The sequence below is a fragment of the Apteryx rowi genome, unplaced genomic scaffold (assembly GCF_003343035.1).
Source record: "Apteryx rowi isolate R43461 unplaced genomic scaffold, aptRow1 scaffold_301, whole genome shotgun sequence".
Classification (NCBI taxonomy): Eukaryota; Metazoa; Chordata; class Aves; order Apterygiformes; family Apterygidae; genus Apteryx; species Apteryx rowi.
In genome coordinates this window covers 905,509-928,026 of record NW_020449431.1, presented here as the reverse complement: position 1 = coordinate 928,026, position 22,518 = coordinate 905,509, and the positions used below count along the sequence as shown (strand labels likewise).

The following is a 22,518-nucleotide window of genomic DNA, read 5'->3' as shown; positions in this document are numbered from 1 at the left end:
AGGAGCGAATTTTGTCAAAGGCATGGACTTTATCACCTCATGTCCTGCTGACATGCTTGATTTTTGACCCATATTAAGAGTCATTTGGGAAAAAGGTTTTGCAGGACTTATCTTTTAATAGGTGAACTTATTTCTGGAAGTAAATCCTTGATTGCATTCTATTGTCTTTTACTTCAGTAGCTAATGTTCAACACGCCTGAAATCTATTATAAATAAAAATCACTAACTGGTAGCAAGTAGATTTCCAAATACTAGACTAAGTTACTCACTCATCCCAACCTAGGACTCCCTACAAGCAGCATGTAGCTGAGGAGAGAATTCTGTTTCTTTCCCTCACAGGGAAGTATGTAGCACCATAAAGTTCTCTAGTTTGCTGTATACTTTTAAATTCAATTTGATTCCCCCCAGAAAGGCAAATTTCCAGTCACAGACTATTTCTTTTGCTTGAGTGCTGAACTGTCCTTCAAAATGGAGTCAAATAAACTTTTCTGTTTGCAGAATATTTCCGCTAGGAGAATCCATTGTTTGTGTGTTACATTTTACAGTCCAGTGTTGTGAATGGTTCAAAACAACTATTTCCTCTMACAACTGATACTTCTAGCAAATTTATATCTTTGGGGACCCATAAAGTAATCAAGGGCAGTGTAAGACATGTGGTGATTAATTAATTCAAAAGATACTAAAAACACATTAATTCAGTAGCATAATTTTTTTAGGTTTACCACACTCAGGGGATGAAACTATCTGTTTTATTGCAGGAAACTGTGATCTCACAAATTAAAGAGAGCATCTACTCTGAAGCATATTCTACGATTACATTGTTCACATTCTTGTCCCAGATTTGGATCTTGAATCTTTGGAAAAACTATCAGTGACCTGGAGACCTACAGAACAGAGTAGCTGTAGTCTAAAGTCTTAGACCTCACAGGTGAGTCCAAACTACCTTCCCACTGGTAGAAACTTTTTACTCATTCATAAAATTAACATGAAAATTAAGGCTTAATGGTGGGGCAGTAGCAAAGAAAATTTTCCATTGACTTTGCTTATCTTTTTTTGTGGAAAGTTACTGATAGTTATTCAACTGAAATTCTGAGAGCCTGTTTTTCAAAGAAGTTTTAGAATGCATATTTAAAAATAAGATTGATAAAATCTAACATCAACAAAGACAAAAACTAGGTAGCCGCGCACAGTCACAAAAACAGCTGTTATATTCTCTTGCATGCTACTCCACCATTGCTGGAGTCATTGTATCAAAAATATTTTTCAGAATTTATGACCATGCAAACCAACTTTCCCTGGACAAAAAAGGTGTTTTCTTACATCAGTAATATACATCCGGGAAACACAGCATCTCATGTAGCATGTTGCTTCGTAGACAGATACTACATAACTATTCGAATTTTACCATTCAAGATAAATGTATGTGGCTATTAATTTTTTATTTTTATCACTGTAAAAAAGCATAGTCAGCATGAGCAAGGGAACAGTGCAGACCTACATTGACATTGATGACAGCAGTTGAGAAGCAAACTATTGTTTGCTTTCACATAATATTCACATAATATTTTATGTGAAGGCTGTCTACAATCCACAGTGCTTTGGGCATAAATTAACTGTAGGCAGCTAGCAAAGTCTGTGGGCAGTCTGGAGAACCAACTCAACAAAAACAATGTCTAAAATATAGGAATAATTTAAAGTAGAGTAAGAAATTGGCTACTCTTCAAATTAAATAAAGCATAACAGGAAAATATGAAACCTAAACTTAGAAAACTTTACTGTTAGTGTTAGAAGAAAATGGCTATAATTCAACTTCAGATGTTTAACAGTGGAAGTATTCCCTTTAAGTTAAAGCACATTTATTCTGATACTTATTCACACCCTAAAAAACAAATAACATCATCAGAAATACTCTGTGTATTAAGTAAGTAAGTTTTTTAAATTTGGGGGGGCAATCTTTAAGAGAAATTGATATATCAAACAAAAAACAGTCTACCACAGAAAATGCCAAGTCTCTTAACTGACCTTCTTGAGCAGTTGGCACCATCCAAGTTGTAGTAGCAGTTGCCTTCTTAACACTTTCCATCTCAGTTTCATCTGTAATCACTTCCAGGGCTCCAAATTCATTCACTCTAAACTGAGAAAACAAAACAAATGGCATAAAGTACAGTAAAAATTTCCTAATGCTCTCTCAGGACCTCTTCTTCTATAAACCTAGGTAGTTTTTACACGGTATCCTCACTGTATTATCCAATTGCTTAGTGCTTCTGCTCATCCCCAAGGAATAGGAAATAAGCCTTTCTTGTTTCTGTAAAGCAAAACACAAGCTCATTTTGTTATCTAAAAATATTATTTTTAATAGATATTGATATAGATGCATCCACACACATACACAGATCAATATCCACCTTTAACACAAGAATAGAAAAATTAATAACAAATTTCTGGGAAAAACAACTAACAGTATGCTTTTCATTGCCAGCAAAATAATGCACTCCCATCACTGAGTACTTTTGACAAAGAAAAGGGAACTGAAAGGCAAATACAAGTGTTTCACAGAATACAGAAATTTCAGCATCCCCCAAAAGCACAGTATTCCTCTGCTGTAAAGTGCACATAAACAAACATCTCAAGGCAGTTTATGAACTGTTTAATTACAGGCTGAATGTGATATTACTGTCAGCCAGAAGCAAGGCTCAACAATATCCCACATGCTGTGCTTACACAGGATCACTGTGAGTTATATCCATCCTGCTGCCAGCAGCAAAGCATCTTCCAAATGCCGTAATAATTACAGTGCTACCAGATGAAAATAAACTTCAGCTTCCCAGTCACTACTTTTGTAGGCCCAGCTGGTTATATGGGTTGAACTAAAGGCAGTATTCTGTCCACGATATTCTACTTTAAAGCAAAGTGGTGTAACTCTTAGAGCTTTATCACAGAGGACAGTTCTCTGGTAGTGAGTTGCTATGACTAAAGGAGATCAACAGGAAAAATTATGTCAGATAGAGCCTTTCAAAGCTTCCCTGTACGCACCTGCCAGAATATTCTTTGGTGGCAGCAGCATGAAGAATATTTCTGTTTCTCTAATCAGGCAATTTTAAATTGGGAAAATGAGAGGGGGAACAATTGCCTGACATTATATTCATCTTCTCTGTGCCTCAGGAGATTCTAGGATGAATCATTTCCACTCACTTTGGACTACTGTGCTATGGTACAGAAAATAAACCACCCTCAGTGTGTGCAAGGGTGAGCTTCATTACTTATGTATCACAGTTAGCAGTGGGTTTTCACTAATACAGTCCTTCCAATCTCAGCATTCAGAAAGTTTCACCAAGTCCTAAGAAATCCTAGTAGTTAAGAAATAATAAACTGAGAGGAGGAAGAGGAAGAAGAGGAGGACCTCACACAGTCATATGATTCCTGAAGCCAAGATTTTTATTTATAATCTATTACACTTACAACAGATCTGCAAGTGCGGACAAACTGACAATCTATCCATCTAGACTGAAAGACCATGAGTTCAGCTTTGAAAGGCAACCAAATGCAACACGTGCTCAGATTCAGGTTTGCAGACGGTTATTAACACTGTTCCATGCAAAGAAAAGAAGCGGAGATATCATTCAGAAGAGAATCCCTGCCTCTTAAAATTGACTGTTACATACCCAATCAGGCTCCTCTTTTTGTTAAACTGCTTTTTGCTATTTGTGCTTGGTCTGCTGCCTCTGAAATAGGTGGGTGCTAGAGACAAAGTCTGTGTTGTTTTTTAAGAGATCTAATTCTACAACAGCTGGTTCAGTAAGTAGACTGTGAGTACACACTAAAATACTGTGCTGCATCTGGTGACACACCAACTGACAGGTGTACATGGAGGTTATTAACCAGTTTGTTGGAACAGTCCTGTACCTTTATATTACATCAGCCAGAACAAGCATACACCAACATATTTTTGAACAGTCCAATGAACACCTGAAATATTTTTGAATGATCTGATCAGTGCTAAGCTCTTACACTAAACACACATTCATTCTTCACTAGGACCTCCTGTAATACACAAGAATGTAACTCTAGCCAGCTCTGCTAGTGGCCTGACTTGCCTTTTGACCAACCAGGCCACCTAACTCCAGCAAGCTGACTCATAGACAGATGACTGAAGAGATCACTGCTCCTGACAGCCCTTTTACCTGAGGCTGTTCATGGCAGAGATGGCCTAACTGCCAAGGAAACAGCTCTTTAACAGGTCATGATGCCGGACCACTTTCTGCTGTCTAAGCACCCAGAAGAGTGTGACAACACTTTTAGGCTAACCGCTAAGTCTGACTTCCCTAACTCCTGTTTTTACTTACAGCCTTGCATCTGTGAGCATCAAGGGCCTCCAGGTCCTATTCAGCTGTGAATTTGTAACAGATAGGACTACTTTTGCTTGCCGTTTCCCAAACTAGAACTCCAGCATTACAGTAAACGGTAAGTTCTCAGAAGGTGACTGGAGAATGCAGAAGTTAGAGCAGTCATACTCTGGTTTAGTTGGGGAGGCAAAGCAACCAAAAACTTACGACACAACTGCCTAAAAATGAAATAAATAAAAGTATAGAGCGACATGCTGCACAAAGGCATTACAGAATAAGAGCTGCCAGAACAATGTGCCTACTACCACCCACTAGGGGAAGCATGATAAAAAAGGATTTAGATGAATGGTATTTTTTTTATGTGTCAATGAAAATTTTCAGTATTTATATAAATCTGCTTGACCAAGAATTTAAAAAAATAAGCAAAAAGTTCTCTCACAAGATTTCCTCTATTTTTGTCAATCCAAGCCAAAATATAACAAGATCAATCCTTCCTATAACCTTCATATATTTCTCTAGGTGTCCTGGCAGTCTGGAAGTTCCAAGCAGGTAATACAGACAAGGAGATGGTACCATTTAGCTAAACTCTGAAGACCTACCAGCAGCTTTGAAAGATGTAAAAAATTGTTTCTTTGTCAGGAGATTCTTTAAGAAAATATATAAATACATATACAAATATGCATTGGATGAAGGAAGAGATTTTCAGCATTATCTTTGGCCTAACCTGTCCTCATTAAAGCAAACAGTAAAATTCCTGTTGCTAGAAATAAAGTCAGGCCATTTCCAAGTACTTTTAAATAATCTCATGAAGAAGCTTAATTTTCGTCTCTTCCATGTTTAAAAGGGAAAAAATTATAAAGGTTGTTGAGTATGAATTTAATCCACTTGACTTTTGCCAAACACCTGTTTGCAAAGTTTAAGTGACCTGTTATGAAGATGATGCTCTATCCCATCCAATGGAGTTGAAGGTCCTAAAAGAAGGCAAGGAAGAAGAGAAAGCAATCTCAACAGCTTTCAAGAGCAAATTTACAGTAAGATAAACAAAAATAAAAATAACATTTAGATAAAAAATTTCACTTTCAAAGTTATGTAGCAGTGAGCCGCAATGGCAAAAATACACATTTTCAGGTTATTAAAGTTCTTTTAGTTTAGCACAAAAATATCATAAACTGAGTTGGGAGGATGAGCATAATTCTTAGTGGTTAAGTATCACAGAATCATAGAATCACAGAATGGTTGAGGTTGGAAGGGACCTCTGGAGATCATCTAGTCCAACCCCCCTGCTCAAGCAGGGTCACCTAGAGCATGTTGCACAGGATTGCATCCAGGCGTGTTTTGAATATCTCCAGAGAAGGAGACTCCACAACCTCTCTGGGCAACCTGTTCCAGTGCTCTGTCACCCTCACAGTAAAGAAGTTTTTCCTCATATTCAGATGGAACTTCCTGTGTATACAACAGTATACAACATAAAACTTACTGAACTGCCATGTTTAGCCGTTTCAACAAGGATCAAGAGGAAATTAAACCGCAACTTCCATCTCAGCATTACTAGATTCCTTCCACTCAGAGTTGAGATACATTTTCACATCCCCTGGAAACAATGCCCTGATATACCAGGACTTCAGCTTTTATGAGTGTCAATTTAACCCCACGAACATTTCAGTGTCCACTCAACAAACAAACCAAGAACAAACTGAGAAAAATCAAGGTTTAAATAAAGAAAGATCAAACACTCYAAATACTTCCTGAACCATTTCTATCTGTCTACAAGCTAAATTCTTCTTCAGACATCAGAATTACTATCAGTAAAAATTTTTAAATAATTAAAATGGATTAAAATTTACACAGGACTGAAATAGGTATGATAAGTCATTGAGAGCAAACCTTTGTTTACTGCAGGCACCTGTAGCAGATGAACTATTTCATAAATGTTTCAGCTGCAAGTCAGAAGTAGTCAGATTTTTTATTACCAGTACTTCTGCTGAAAGCCCATTCCAGAATCTTTCTTGAAAAACTTTCTTCTAACTTCCCATTTACATTTATTCATAGTCAGTTTATGCCCACTTGTTCTTAAACCAACATTGTTCTGTAGATTAAATAGCTTTCTTTACCCTAGTGCTTACTCTCTGGGTATATATCTGAAGCAAGGAGTTATGCACCCTCAGTCTTCATTTTACACAACAAGCTCCTTCTGCTTCCTCTAATGAAAATGGTGCTCCATTCTCTTGATTAGCCTGTCATTCTCTGCCCACCACAGGTTGTGCTCAACTGTGGAAATTCACCTTCTCTCAACAAAAGGGACCAGAACCTGAGTAAGCATAACAATGCAGGTGGACTTCCCCCATCCCTTCTCCAGGGGCTTTAATACAATTTTACTTCTAATGAAAGTCCTTTGCTTTACCATGAAGCTTGGGAGGCATTCTGYAGTTTTATTTAGGGAACTTATATGTTAAAAAGACTTTCAGTTATCTTGCTCAACAGTTCATAAAAATATTCAGTGCATTTGTGACTCAATGTGAGATAAAAATAAATTTGTAAACATGAGAAGATTCTACCATATTGCAGATTAATTCTTAGAAACTCAAACCTATAGGGAAAAAATACATGTGATCTAGTTTTAAATTAAGTCCCCACTGCTGCAAGTGTCTAATTCAGAGGAACAAAGATCAGACTATTTCAGTTTAGTATTACTTCTGCCCTTTTAAGAGTGTACAAGATTTCATCAGTATCCACAGAGATCAAATCAGAATAAAGGCTACCATTGTTTTCCACAAGGTAAGAATATTATTTAAGAGAGAAGGTAGAAACTAAAAGGAAGAAAAAGAAAATATAGTTGAAATGCAAAAAGAAAAAAAGAGAGAAAAAAAGTATCTTAATGCACAACTTTAAAATATATTACAAAATACAGCCAACAGTACCATCTACTGGTCAGGATTAGGACAAAGAGTCTATAGCAATAAACACAATTGTTATTGCACTCTGACAATACCTTTGGGAATAAAACTTATCTTGACCACACAACAGTATGAATGTGGACTAGTTCAGATGAACCAGCAATATTAACATGATCCAAAAGACAGGTATGTTCTTCATGCATATGAGGTAATTAAACTTAACTTAACTTAAACTTACACAGCAATCTGTCAAAGGGCCCAGACCTGGGAATCCAGGAATGCAATCCAAAGAACTATACTCAGATCTCTGGCTAGCAAACAAATATTATTATTCTTGATTTTAATCACAAACCCTAATGATTTCAGTGGGACTGTTCATACCAATTAAAGCCTGTTTAGGCATCTTACAGTTACTTCTCTCTTTAGAGCAAAGGAATCACCTGTAGACATTGTACGTTCAACCACATTCTACTACATGCCAAACTATTTTTTCAAATACTATTTAAGTTGAATAAGTTTGTAAATGCCAGAACTTGTCCATTCAACCATTCTGCTTTTTGTGTGTGTGATACAGTCTTTACGTCAGATCAGATACTATTTTTTCCACAGAACCCCTGCCTCAGGCACGGGCTGGATAGCATTCAGAAAAAGAGGCAGCTGTTGGGTATTTTTATACTCTCTCTTCAACCAGTAGAGCCTGTCTTATTTACTCTGCGCTATCCGAAAACAGAATGACTGTTTATTTTCTTTATTTGAAAAAAACAAAATAACAAAGCACACGTATCTGAAAAAGCTCTAGGCACTCTAACAATTACTGTTACAAAGCAGTGCAAAACAGCTCCTGAAACAAAACCTCTGTTCTCAGTCTTTTACAAAAGACAATAAAAATGTATTTTTCTAGCTCTTAATCATTCTGAGAAGTCTCCTCCCAGTTTATTTCAAAGAACTCAGCAAGCATGCAAACTCTGAAGCTTGCCTGGTCACAAAACTTTGATTCTTTCACATATAATAAATAAGGTTAAGAAAATGAGTCCCTGTATCTAGTTATTCCCTTTCTGTAACTATGAGAAAGGATCCAGCAGGCACATTCCCGCTCTGACAAGTATGGCAAAAGACAAACAACTTAATTAGGATCCAAGGCTATTTAGGGCTCCCTGAATCATAATCAACAGAGATTAAATTTCAAACCAAGATCAATGGGCAGCCCAGATCCCCTATCACTTGAAACATTTCCTTCTGGCAGGATGCTCTCAACAAGAAAGTCAAATACTTCAATCAATCTTCAACTGATTTTAAGATGCTTCAGTAACATTGCAATAGGCTAATCCTGAAGTAACAAAGAGCAGATAACAATTTGTACCCAAAAGGAAAGGTTTTTGCTACCTGGATAGGCACAATTAGGAAAAGTCTGAAAGGATTACTATCAAATTACAACCTTCCAAAATAAGCAGAAAAAGGAAGAGTCTCTTCTAAACTGAAAGCTTAGGTATCATCAGCAAACATTCCCTCAGTAAGAGAGACTGATATTTCCCCAACAAATCACTGATAACCTCAAGTCTTCTCTAGATTAAACTTTAGGTACTTCATCCTTAGACGTTCCCCAGTCTCTTTCAATTTTCCCCTCCTCAGAGTGCTCAAGAACTATCTTAGTACCTGAGGACTTCTCAGTAAATCTCTCTCCACTGCAAACTCAGTCTGCCTTACTATTCCCATTTGACTAGAAGCAAAGACACTTCCATAAAGTAACACAGAAATCAGTGGCAAGAGTCAGAAGTCAAGATCTCCTCTCCCAACTGCCAAGACTATGCTTATTGATCCAGAACCTTACCTATAGAGCATCTCTGGCTCCTAATTATTTCAACCAGATTATTTCTAAATACCAGACACTAATATCTCAAAGGGAAACCCAAACAAACAACAAATAAAAAAGGAATGGCTACCTGCCAACATTCTGGTTTAAGTGACTTGTTCAGCACCACACAGGAAGACTGTGGTAGAAGGAAGTGTAGAACTAAGCTTTCCTGTGTGGGATTTACCTGCATTAACCACAAAACTATTCTTTTTCTTCCTGAAAACCGCTGCCCAGATCTTTACAAGGCTTCCACCATCTAGAGCAAATCAGGCCAGAGATAACCACTATCTACTAAATAATCACGTTTCAGTCCTATTTCTTCTGTGGTAAAATAGTACATGATCACGTAATTAGACTGTATCATTCACACACATGAGGATGCCCAATTAAAGACCAAAGGCAAACTTAATTCTGTTATTTCTTAACTTGACTCTGTAGTCTTATCATTTTAAATAAAATTTTCTTTTTTTTAATAAAAAGGTAAAATCATACTTTATTACAATGCAAGGTTTTAACCAAACATCTATGGCAATGAAGATTAGACTGCAACAGAAGAAAGTTAGTGTTCTATGTGAAAAAAGACTGAGCCAGTAGGTTCATCTGCTGGAGCTTGCATGTGGTCAGACAATATCTATTCTGCCTTGCTTCTCTGCATTCCCTCTCCCCAGCTTCCCTGGAGGGAATCAAGCTTCTCTCCTAAATAATGCCTTCCTGGTGAAGGTAGCAATTTAACTGCTTCCTGGTAGATGATGTTTCCTCAGGAAACTCTCAGGGCCTCTCCCTCAGGAGAGAAATGGCTCTCCAGATTACAAGTGTAGCACCTGCTACTGCMTGACAACAGGATTAGCTTTACACTGAAGAAGTATTGTATTTAGTTATCACCTGAAACTCCACCAATATTTCTGCTGTATAACCATGTGAGAAAAAATAAGTTGTTTTCAAAATGTTAATTATCTCAAGCTAACTTGCATTGAATTTCAGGAGACCAGGGAAAAGATGCACTTTACTGTTTTGGGTTGTTGCACATGCGCATTCAAAAACATAGCACTCTGAATCACAGTCACCTTCTTTACAACTTGAATGGAAATACTTAGCACTGCTCTTCTTTAACTGACCATTTTCTACAGTTTATGTTCTACTATTATATTTGGTTTTCTACTATAGTAGCTGCCCAACTTTATTTTCAGCTTAATTTCTTTATCATCAAATTTATTTATATCTTTTTCTCAGTTTAATCACAATTTGCAAGATGGAAACAATGAGCAAAATTCTGTCCATGCAGTATATGACAGTTCACTTTCAAAACACCAGGACTAGAAAACAAGTTCATTCAGAAGTATTTCATAACCTTCTGTCACTATGGTAGGAAGTGATCATAAATTACTACAGCTTTTCCAATTTAATGAACACATTTAAATCTTGAAGTGATGGTGTTTCTGCCTGAAATCAGCACAGGCATTTTGAGAAAAAAAGAAGAAAAAAAACACCAGAGTATTTCACATTTATATTCACACCATGCAGAAGTAACTCGTAAGCACTGATGTATTTCAGATGAGTATGTATTATTTAGTCTACCACATAACGGTATTCTGTAACTTGTGAACTATTTTAAACTCTACTGGAATTCAAGTTTTCTGTTTTGTTTAAACATCTTGTGAGAACTCCTAATACACAATACTAACATTTTCTTTTTCAGTCTTGGATGCATCATACTGTACATGTACAATTTCTAATTCTCCCTATCCCCTGTATAATTTGAAGTTCTAGCATTTTCCATAAATACTCAATATTTATCTGGCATACTGTATGCTCAAAGCAGCATGCAAGGAATATTAATTATTTTAAGACTTTTTGACTATGCAGACATAAAAGCTCATGGCATGGCTAAGAACAGAAGCTTGACACCTGACTCTGACTCCGACTCCTCCCCAGTACAAGACAAGGACCTACTGAAGCAAGTCCAGCAAAGGGCCACAAGACGATTAAGGGAATGAAGCATTTGTCATATGAGGAAAGGCTGAGAGAACTGAGATTGTTCAGCCTGGAGGGAGATGGCTCAGGGGGATCTTATCAATGTGTGTAAGTATCTGAAGGGAGGGTGCAAACAGGATGGGGCCAGACTCTTCTCAGTGGTGTACAGTGACAGGACGAGAGGCAACGGGCACAAACTGAAACACACGAAATTCCATCTGAACAGAAGAAAAAAGTTTTTCACTGTGAGGGTGGTTGAACACTGGAGCAGATTGCCCAGAGAGGTTGTGGAGTCTCCATCCTTGGAGACATTCAAAACCCAACTGAACATGGTCCTGGGCAATCTCCTCTAGCTGATCCTGCTCGAAGCAGGGGGATTGGATCGGATGATCTCCAGAGGTCCCTTCCAACCTCAACAATTCTGTAATTCTGTGATCTATATCTGTGTCCAGTCTTTCACTGTCTCCTGATATTCCCTGGTCCAGTAGGTTAATTCTGCATTGTTAGAAAATATTTTTCCTTGAATCGGTTTTAGAATGGTTCCATTTCAATTTCATTGAGCATCTCTTTAGTCTTGCATTATTATAAAAAATAACAGAAAGAGCTACCTGGACTCTCTTTGTATCTTTCATTATTCTGTACACATTATCATCTCACCTCTGACTGTCTCCTTTCTAATGCCTGGACCAAAGAAAGACTGTCCAAAAAGCAGAGAAATACCTGTTTGTGTCCAAATAAAAATCAGTTGGCCATAAGAACAACCTTAAAATAAAGCTCATGCTTTCCTAAACAGGACATAGTTAAGAATCTTCCTATGTGATTTCTTTAAGTTACCCTGAGCTGCACCTCCCAGTCCTTTCACTCTCTTCATATGGAAGCTTCCCCATTCCTCTAAGAGTTTATAGCCCACCCTTTGCTTCTTTTCTTTTTCTTTTGACATAGGCAACCAGAATTGAACAAAGCATGTACCAGTGATTTATGATATTATATTTTCTTGCATTGCTCCCTTCTATATTCCTCAAACATTTCAATATTATGTTTGCCTTTCCCACAATGTGGCTTATTAAAATAAAAAGGAATTTTAAAAGCCTGAACTTATTAAAAGACACAGAAGAAATGGACAGGGATGTGAAGTGTGATGCCAGCCTTTGTAGCAGCAACCATGATATGGTGAAGTTTAAAATCCTGAGAGAAGTGAGCAAGATGAATACCTGAACAACAACACTGAACTTCAGGAGAACAGATTTTGACTTGTTCAGAGATCTGTTTGGCAGTATCACATAGGAGGCTGCCCTAAAGGGTAAAGGGACCCAGAGATCTGGTTATCTCCAGGCACAACCTCCTCACAGCACAAAAATGGTCCACACCAACGAGCAAGAAGTCAAGCAAATGTGGATGAAGGTCAGCATGGATGAACAGGGAACTTCTAGTTCAAATGGAATAGGAAGTATGCAGAACGTAAAAGCGGGGAATGGCAATAGAGAGAAGGTATATAGAAACATTGCCCACCAAGAATACAGTGATGAAATTAGGAAACCCAAAGCTCAGCTGGAGTTGACACAAGGGGAGGGCAATGAGAATGGCTTCTATATCTACACCAGCAGCAAAAGCAAATTTATCAATGATACCAAACTGGAAGGAGTGACTGATAGACTGGAGGGCAGGGCTGATATTCAGAGGGTCCTTGACAGGTTGAAGAAATGGGCTAACAAGACCTCATGAAGTTCAACAAAAGCAAATGTGAAGTCCTGCAGCTGGGACGGAATAGTCCCATGCAACACTACAAGCTGAAGGCTGACTAGCTGAAAGTGGCTTTGCAGGAACACACCTGGAGATCCTCGTGGGCAAGATGAACATGAGCCAGCAATGTGCCCTTGTGGCAAAGAAGGCAAAATGCATCCTGGCCTGTACTAGCAAGAGGCTAGCCAGCACTTCAAGGGAAGTCACTATTCCCCTCTATTCAGCACCAGTGAGACTATATATAGAGTGCTGTTTCCAGTCCAAGAAAGACACAGACATTCTGGAGCAAGACCAGTGGATGGCCATCAAAACAATTTGGGGCTGCAGCACATGACATACAAGGAGAGACTAAGGGAACTGGGTTTGCTCAGTCTTAAGAACATAAAGAGAAATCTTACTGCTGTCTTCAACTACTTAATGGTAGGATATAAAGAGGATGGAGCCAGATTCTTGGAGGTGCAATGTAAAAGGACAAGAGGCAACAGGCACAAGTTGCAAAAGGAGACATTCCAATTAAGTAACAATAGAAAGAAGAATTTCACTATGAGATTGGTCAAACTCTGGAACAGGCTGCCCAGAGAGTTTGTGCAATCTCTATTCCTGGAGAAAACCAAACCCTTACAGGACATGGGCCCTGAGCAACCTGATCTAAATTAGCCCTGTTCTAAGTGAGGGGTCGGACTAGATGGTCTCCTCATGTCCTTTCCAAAAAAAATTATTCTGTGATTCTATTCTATGATTCTGTGATTCTAAAAAAGACACTTGCAACATATCTGTCCTGAAGGACAGATATGAATCTGCCCTGAATCAGTTTTTTGATTCTTCACCTCAGCAACATAAATTGTATTAGGCACCAGGGTATATAGCAGTTCCTTAAAAACCACAATTCTTTTTAAATGAATTTGTGAGATTTTATTTAAAAATTAAACTATGAGAAGACCTCATCAGTGTTAGTATAAATGGAATTATATGAAAATACTGACTTTAACCAACGGGAAATAAGTGCAAGAAAGTCTCTACTATCAAAGCTGTATTTCTAGTTGAAACAGCTGAATACCTTCTGAGGACACTGTAAAAAAGTATCAGATAAATAAACATTTTATTTTAATACATTAAAATATATATATTACTTTCATATATTTAATAATATGTATTATTAAAATACAATACAGAAATAATACATAAAATATTTTGAAAATAAAAACTGTTGTAATTTACTTCAGTCATGAGATATCCGGTTTGAAAAATATAAGTAAAAGTATTATCCCAATATTATTCCAATTTCTAAAATATGCCAACCTCAGAAGCACTCACATTATTCATATTTCAAGGCACTCACGTGACAAAGGTACAGAAAAATAAATTATTTTTAGGAAAAAAAAGAGCTATGACTATAAGACCATAAGTGTCAGTGATGGTAAAAGATTTTTAGTGAGAGTATTATACTTTAAGAGGACTGATTTTTCAAACTTAACTTCTGAGACGTCTTGGATTTTGTGCACTTGATTACTTCTGTCTTTATGGTGAGGCAGTGCTAATTTATGCCTTCCTACGGGGATGACTGTTGTCTTTGCCAGCACCAGAAACTGAATCAAGAAACTCCAGAGCTAAAAGCTAACAGGCTACAGTCTTCAGGCTACAGATACCTACACACCAACTTGTGAAATACATTCTTTTCGCATTTAAAGTTTTTATTTCACTTATTAAAAAATTACATATCTTACCTTTAGATCACTTCCTGGCAAAGTACCTATCCCATCTTTCCAATCCATAGCACTAAATACATCAAACTCTTGTCCATTCCCACTAGAGGCAGATTCATTCATGATGCATGTACTAAAAAAGATAAAAAATACAGTGGCTTTATCTGAAAATTGAAGTGGTTTAATGCTCAAAWCACTGGACATTTCTTCAAATGCACTTTGAAATGCACAGAATAGTATCAAATCCCTCAACACACTGACAATGTATACAACTAATCAGAATGCTGATATTAAAAACTAATGGAATAAAAACAACAGCAAATCTTTTGAAAAACTTAGAAAATAGTATCTACTTTATACACTACTCATTAATGAGGCTGAACTGGAGAGAAATAAAAAATACCAAACTGCAAATAGATTGACATTGGGCAAACACATCCTAGATACACATAAGAAAAACGTATGTTCTGGGGAATGCAAGACATGAACACATGCCTATAATAACTACGTTAAAAACTGATTAAAATAACTGGTTTTCCTTAAAATCTGGTAACATGCTTCATTCCAGTTCAAATTACAATTTCAAACTGAGTTTGAAAGTCTTTCTTTTTCACTGTCTGACTCAGAACACACAAATATTCCTTGTCTGTCACCATATAGTTTCACCAAATATTTGTTATTTATTTGTAAAATGTATTTACATGTAGACAAGCATATACACTCAAGAGAAARCTGTTTTGAAAGACTTTATTTTACCAGTCCTTCTGTTTCACTGCAGTGAAAGCAGAGGAGAAAACATTTGTTTACCATTAGAAATAGCGGATTTGGACATCCTTCTCTGTTGTAAGAATTTATCTCCAATTACTTGCACAAGCAACAAAATTATACAACACTTACCACTGTTTACTGGCTGTGACCCAAATTCTGTCACTATCACAAAGATGACATCAGTTGTGCTGAACTGTAAATGTTTTTAGCAGCCGTTTGTGACTATCACCAAGTTCTTCCTTCCTACTTTTTACAAACCCAGTTAATCTTTAAATTTGTGGGCTGGCACCTAATTTAATATTTGTTCAACATGAAGTCTGACTCAATTATTTTCCTTGTTAAGGACTGCTGTACTATGCCTAACAGTTAAAACCATTTGTAGCAAAATAACATTGCCTTCAGTTTATGAACTATCACCAAAAGCTTATTTCTTTTCAAATTTACACTCTCTTTGAACTTTTTTAACAAATACTTTCCAAGACTCATATTCAGCTTGCACACTGCTTGCAAACTTTGGCTGCAAGTATCAGGATTTGAAATTCAAACAGGCAGGTAGTCTCCCCAGTTGTTTGACCCTGTTTTCTAAAATCTTATTTTTTTTATCTCTAAAAGTTCCACCCGCAAAACCTGCTCTCTGCAAATATTTGTTAATATTCTCTGAATATCTGGGATTTTTGCAAAAAAGATTGAGTGAAATGTGTTCATTGTATCACCCACAGATGACAGAAAAAGATGCAACCCAAGCAGAAGTAAACTCAGATCTACCAAAGGTTTTTGACTTACAGTTTAAGAAGAAAATGCTTAATTAACTCTGCTGTGTAAAAAAATATTCAACTTTCTATTTTTTCATTAGAAAAATTATACCGATCAGTTGAACACTTCCATTATAGACAGCCATTACTCTGATTTTGTGTTTGCAGTGTGAACTCCTTTTTCTTTCTGCATGACTTCTTCCTCATTTGTAGCAGAATTCTAAAGTCCTCACTACCCTGAGCAACACCTTAATCCATTAGTACTTTTGTTACAACACAATTGTAATTACTATACATTGTCAACAACACAGAAGCAGAACCTCAATCAGTAACCACTGCTGATGGTGAAGGCTTCTGCATTCCGTTTCATTTCATATGACAGGTGGGGTTCAGAGATGGGAGAAATAGCYATCTGCGCCTACAGAAGGTTTTTTGACAAAACTTATATACTTCACAAAACAAATTTGAAGTAATAAGAACAAAACTGAATGTGTCTTTTCTTTCCCTAATTTTAGCATTTCTCTATGTAAACGTATTGAAAACCCTACTGCCAATGCACAAAAATTCACTTTTAATACACCAATAAAACTAAACAAATTTAGTGCAAACTGAGGAATTCCCAAACCCATAAAACTTACCTTCTAAAATCTCTCCCAAGCAAAATCCATCAATCCACCTTACAGCACCTCCTGAAATTCAACCTGGACAATCTCTATTTGACTCAAGAATGTAGTGGACTTGAGCTCTAGAACCTCCTAAGAATCCAATCTTCAACACCACAATATACCAACATAAGTAGGCTTACACTGAACTTAACCGTAACATCATGGCAGAGATGTAGGCATCCTCTCAAAAACACAAGACTTACTTAAACTGCTAAGGACTAGCTGAAAATTTGGATTTACCCAGAAATCTGTGAAATTTTAAGGACACAGAAGATGCTGTTTAAGCACACTGGTGTAATGTGTTCCCCATGATTAGTCTGGCTAAGCAAATACAAAGCGGCATTCTGTATTAACCAAAGTTTCTAAGCAATCTTAAATTAATCACCCCAGTTAGGGGACACTGCACTCAACCATTCTGTGGTTTATTTATTAGAAAAAACATGTTTTAATGGCTTCTGCAGAAAGAATGACAAAAAAGTGGGAAGAGACTTTGAAGGCTGTGGGGAAATGCTTCCTTGCAGTGGTCGCTGTCCCACAGAGTGAGAAGCAGCAGACATCCGCTATATCACATTCTGGAGTTTCTGATAGTGCTTTTCTCATTATATAAACATTTTGTAACAGAATCACTTGCAAAAAAAATGATGGGGAGGTGGGAGAAACTTGCAGCCTAGACTACTTATGCAGGATGTAAACTGTGAAAGTCAAAATAAAATACTGATAACAGAACAGTATGGTGCACATTTCTCTCAAGAAAACCATACAAATTTTAACTTAATTGCACCTAACAAAGCTTTCATCAGGTAATAATGAGTAGCAATGGTGTATTCTGTTGTTTGATAAGGTATTCTTGTTTTCTTTCCAAAATTAACTGAACATCAAAGGTACAATCTGTACTTTCACCTACTGGTCCTCTTCTGCAGCCTTCCGAACTGTTCTGTGTGGGGATGAAAAGGTAATGGGGCAATACAGATTGAAATGAATTTACCAAAAGCAGCTACATTTAACAAAGTATTGGTTTTCAGCTTTGCTGAGTTTGAACAGATGAAAGATCAAGGTTGATAAGTCTATATCCCACTGCTAATGACAGTAAGGAGGAAGAAACAGACCAGTTAAATCATTATAGCAATGAGGAATTAAAAAAGGAGGAAATCATTAGAGTATCTACATCTAAATCACAGAACAAAGAAAACTAGTGAATGTTTTATCTACTCATTTTCATTTTCATCTTTAAAGCTCTGCTGTGGTTCTTTGAACTGGTATAACTCCTTTTATAACAATGCCTTTTGCTATCATACACAATTCTAGAAATGCAGTAAAAATGCTAAATGAATATGGGGCCAAACAACTTCAGTACTGTGCCTATGCCTATCACTGAATGCCATCTGATGTGAAGGTAAGGACACAAAATAAGAAGATGGAACATTCATATTCCAAAAGCCTTATCCAAAATCCACTATTAGGGACATAACTGTATCTCAGTCTTCACAGCCATAAGCTGTAACATATATAGAGGGGTGTTTTAAAGCTGTGTGCTGCATTTTCATATTTCAACATTAAGTTTGTTTTAGACATATTTAATAACTGTATTAAAATAAACAAGCACATAAAATAAGATTAGACACATCCTTTAGAAAAACATTCATTTTTACCAACTGGCTCAACAATAAATGAATCCCTCACAGATCTGATACTTAATGAGAATAACAGCATTAAAAATTAGATAGTTTCATCAGGTGGAAGATTCTCTATTTAAAGATTTAAAGCTAAGAAATAGGAGAGAATACGCCAATTAAACCTACAAGTATTTTTTGAAATAATTACAGGGTTATGTACTGAGTATGTCAAAAAGTAATAAGAAGGATTTTTTCTTTCAGTTAGTGCTTTAAAAAATTACCTGACACCTACCCAAGTTTTGAAAATCTAAGATGCCATCTGTGAAATGCACAATGTAGTAGTACACACAATTTCTCACCAGAGTGGGCCCAGTTCAATATGGGGTCACTTGACAGCAAAGAGAAAAGATTTCAGAAGTAAAGCCATCACACAGTACTACTAAACCAGCAGAACCTGCCTGTGAATAAGCATGTGTATTCTTTTTCGCATTCTTGTGTACTTTTATTTTACTTTTTAGGATTTCTGAAACCACCGTGACAGGAGTGCCCAGTAGATTCATTCCAGGAGAGTACAGGCCTGTGCCTGCTCCTGTTCCCAACTAACAAACTCCCGCTAGCAAAGAGAAAAACAGGGCAAACAGAGCCAGAAGCGGTCTAAACAAATGGTACGAAGTGTGAGGTCAGAGAGACAAATACAGGAGGTGATGTCCTCAGAGATCCTGGCAATGTTCCCTGTTCCTCAAAGACACGCATGGAGCTGGGAGATGCCAGTGCTGACAGAGGTTCAGAAACAAAGGAACAGAAGTAGGCCCCAGATAAGCCTGTTGTCCTAATATTGCAGATAAAGATTTTGGTCAGGTCCAAGGAGGAGACTGCTTAGTGTAGTATTTGCAGGCTAAAGCGACACAGATAGGTGGGACATTTATAACACACACAGAAAATGAAGTGGATCAGATGGGGGCAATTCAGTCTATCAGAGCAGCAAATGCAGTACTCTAACTTCTAGACAGTAGAGGATGAGTACTCAGCAGACGGATACTCATCTTTATTCTCTTTACCATAGAAGAAAGCGAAAACTATCAGGGCTGAATCATTATACCTCCCTAAACCACACAAAGGAGAATTACCCTTCACAACCTAAGCTCCCTTTTCTATTTTAGATAGACTTTGTATTAAGCTAGCTTCATAATGACACTGAAGGCAAAGCAAAACTTCAACCAACTGTTGTGCAGAACTGCAGTACAAGAAGAAAGACTTACTTCCTATTCACTGTAAACCTATCATGGTTCAGTCCAGCTTTCCTTCCCACAATCATCTGGTTTGAGCTGGGTATACGGCATACTTGTCTCTCTCCTCCACTTAATCTTTTTGCAGCTGATTCTTTACTTAAAGAAAAACAATCACAGTGCAGAAAATAGTAAAATGCTTTGAAGCCATCCACCACATTTTAATATGCACTTTGTTTTATACCTATTTAATATATCTTTATTGTAAGAAGTATGTGCTGATTACACATTTCCTTTTAAATCTCATTTTTCATACTGTAGTTTAAAAAAATATTGTACTAGTTTTGCCATTTTTCTATTCTGTGCATTCGGGAGCTGTTTGAGCAATGTAAATTTCACTATTTTGTCTGTTACTCATGAGTTTATTACAAAGAAGTAATTTTAAAGATGAGATATATAGGTTGGCATTGTAGTCACAAAGGACCTAAATTTAAAATTCTTTGCCGTTCTTAACACTGGTAGCAGTAAATGAACCAGACTTCCTATTGATGATATCCCTTTAATATTATTTCTTCTTATTTTAGCTGTTGCTACTTTTTTCTCTGCTAGATTCCCCAGGGGCACTGCATATGTCTGTTCCTGCTTTCCAATAGATCAGCTTAAAGTCTTCTTCCTCACAGAAAGAACTTGGCCACGCGCACATTACAAAATGCACTGTCTGCTCTCTGATAACAGTAATTCCACACTATTGCTATAGCTATAGAAGGTTTATGATGTTTTCACCTGAATCTGGTCTCTGCCAGTGAGCTAACACTGGTATTGCTGGACCACTGCTAGAAACTGGGTAACAAAGTTACCCACGGCCTTCACCTACTATGTCATTTTCAAATATCCAGAGAACACTCTAATAACAATATTTATCCAATTCCAAAGCTATCCAACTCATCTAATGAAATTTATCACTGACAACTTTCATTTTGTTATAAAGAACTTGTATCTCACTTACCAAAAATATTTCCTCTGAAACACTTTAAAGACTTGTGTATTGTTACTGCCTGTGCAGTTCTGAATGCAGGTTTAAGTTAATCAGACAGTAAGACCTGAGTAAAACAACTCTGAAATCCCATTTCGTGGTTTCTCTTAATGCTTTGAACCAGCCATAGAAAGTCACAGAAAACTTCTCCCTTTTTTTTTCCATTTGTGCCTCTAGCCGTCCCCTCTGCAGACACCTCTCCTCAAGGAACTGTGCTGCGCCAATCTTCACACTGAATTTCACCTCACCTATTTGGAATCATCATTTTTAAAGAGAAGTTAGCTCCTAGGTTAATTCACTGTACATCTAAATATTACTTTTCTTTGATTCATTGTACCTTCCTCCTTCTCTTCTGCCTGGTCTTACCAACTTCCATGTGCTCCTCTGTCTTCAAACAATTAATTCAAGTTTTTATAGCTAAGTATGCTCAGCAGGTTACAGCATTTACAGACTTTTCCCTCTTTCCAATTCATAAAGAGCTCGTATTTCCCATAGTGATGAGCAGTCCTACTCTTCCAGTGGTAATAAGCTATGACTGCATACACACTATCACTCGTCTTCAGTACTGTATAATCATACTACATAATCACTGGTTCCTCACACCCATCACTTAAATTCCATCATCCTACTTGGCAGCAGTATTAAAAAAGATGAAGAGTAAATGGAATAACACACAAAAGGTCAACAACCCTTCTGTTCTCTCTTCACAGAAGAGGTGATGCTCAGTAAAACTGAACGAGTCAGAGGATGAGCATTCATCATGTAATCATAAGTTATTAGAACTCTTAAGAGCAACACTCTAGACAAATTTACTAAAATGAAATAACATGAAATATATTCTGAGAAAACAAATTGAAGAAAAATTAACAATCATGCAATTCACAGCAAAAATCATCCAATAAAACAATTGTTTCTAATACTTATCTGTCAGCTTCCTTCATTAGAACATCAACTAGACCATAGTCAAAGCTGCTGACATCACACTAAGGAAAACCGATTACCTTGCACCATCAAGATCTAAATAGAGTGCTTTACTGTCCTCAACCACTAGTTTCAGTGAGGTTCTCTCTTACAGATGTTAATCATATAAGCTTCTGGGAATGAGATAATTCCCTTGGTAAAAAGAACCAGTTTCCTAAACAGCTTTTAAATTTGCATTACGAAAATTCTGTAATGATTTTGAATACGGACAATTTCCTAAAGCAACAGAAATTGAAATGTTCGTATCTTTGTTTTATTTATACACTTACCACCTTATTTTTAGCACTCACTACAAGTGTTGATTCTTGAGTAGAAACCAAAAGCAGAAACGATCCAAGGGATCTAACTAACTATCCAAGGGAAATACAGAATACAGAAAATAAACTTTATGCAAGTCGAAAATATAACTCATGCTATATTTAATTATATGGCTCATCCACAATATACCGTTAAGCACAGGCAATTAAAAAAAAAAAGTTATGAAAAAAAGCTATCAGAAGAGACTAGTGCATCCCGAAGGGCCTAATTTCCAGGAAGTATTACTCACGGGCCTCAAAATCATGCTCTCTGTCCAAGTTGGGCAGATCACAGAAACCAGAAGCCACCGCTCACGAGGCAGGCGTTGAGCTGCGCACCGAGGAGCGGGAGGCACACGGCGCTGCACAGAGGCGCCTGCCGCGGCTCGGCTCGGCTCGGCAGCGGCAGCGGCAGCGGCAGGCGAGGGGCGCCCGAGGTGAGGCCGGGCGGGAGGCGGGCGCCGCCCGGCGCCGGCTGCCCGCGGCCTACCAGCAGAGGTCCCTCCTTGGCCAGTTTTGTGGCGTGTTTTGCTGCACTTGAAACTTTCTAGAGAAATACCGAGCTCAGGTCCGTATCTTCGGGAAACAAGGGCAGAAACCAAGAGGACAAAAGCGTCCGCGGGCACCTTCCCGGTGTCCCGGCAGCCGCAGGCCAGCCAGCCCTGACAGAGGCTCTCCCCC

The 22,518-nt window shown here is 37.5% G+C and overlaps 1 protein-coding gene across 7 annotated transcripts in view; it reads right to left on the bottom strand.

Annotated features, from left to right (window-relative positions):
- L3MBTL3 (L3MBTL3, histone methyl-lysine binding protein) overlaps window positions 1–22,518 on the bottom strand; it is a 90,644-nt gene that overhangs the window by 65,426 nt on the left and 2,700 nt on the right. The window contains exons 1-3 of one of the 7 annotated variants that reach the window (XM_026070012.1): window positions 19,561–19,693; window positions 14,525–14,636; window positions 2,023–2,134 (exon numbers count right to left, since the gene is read on the bottom strand). In XM_026070012.1, coding sequence (XP_025925797.1) covers window positions 2,023–2,134; window positions 14,525–14,636; window positions 19,561–19,616 — 280 coding nt within the window. In that variant the 5' untranslated portion in view covers window positions 19,617–19,693. Of the gene's footprint in view, window positions 1–2,022; window positions 2,135–5,268; window positions 5,315–14,524; window positions 14,733–15,400; window positions 15,428–16,661; window positions 16,991–19,560; window positions 19,694–22,518 lie in introns of those variants that run through there. The other 6 variants (XM_026070014.1, XM_026070016.1, XM_026070017.1 and 3 more) reach the window with 6 other exon arrangements.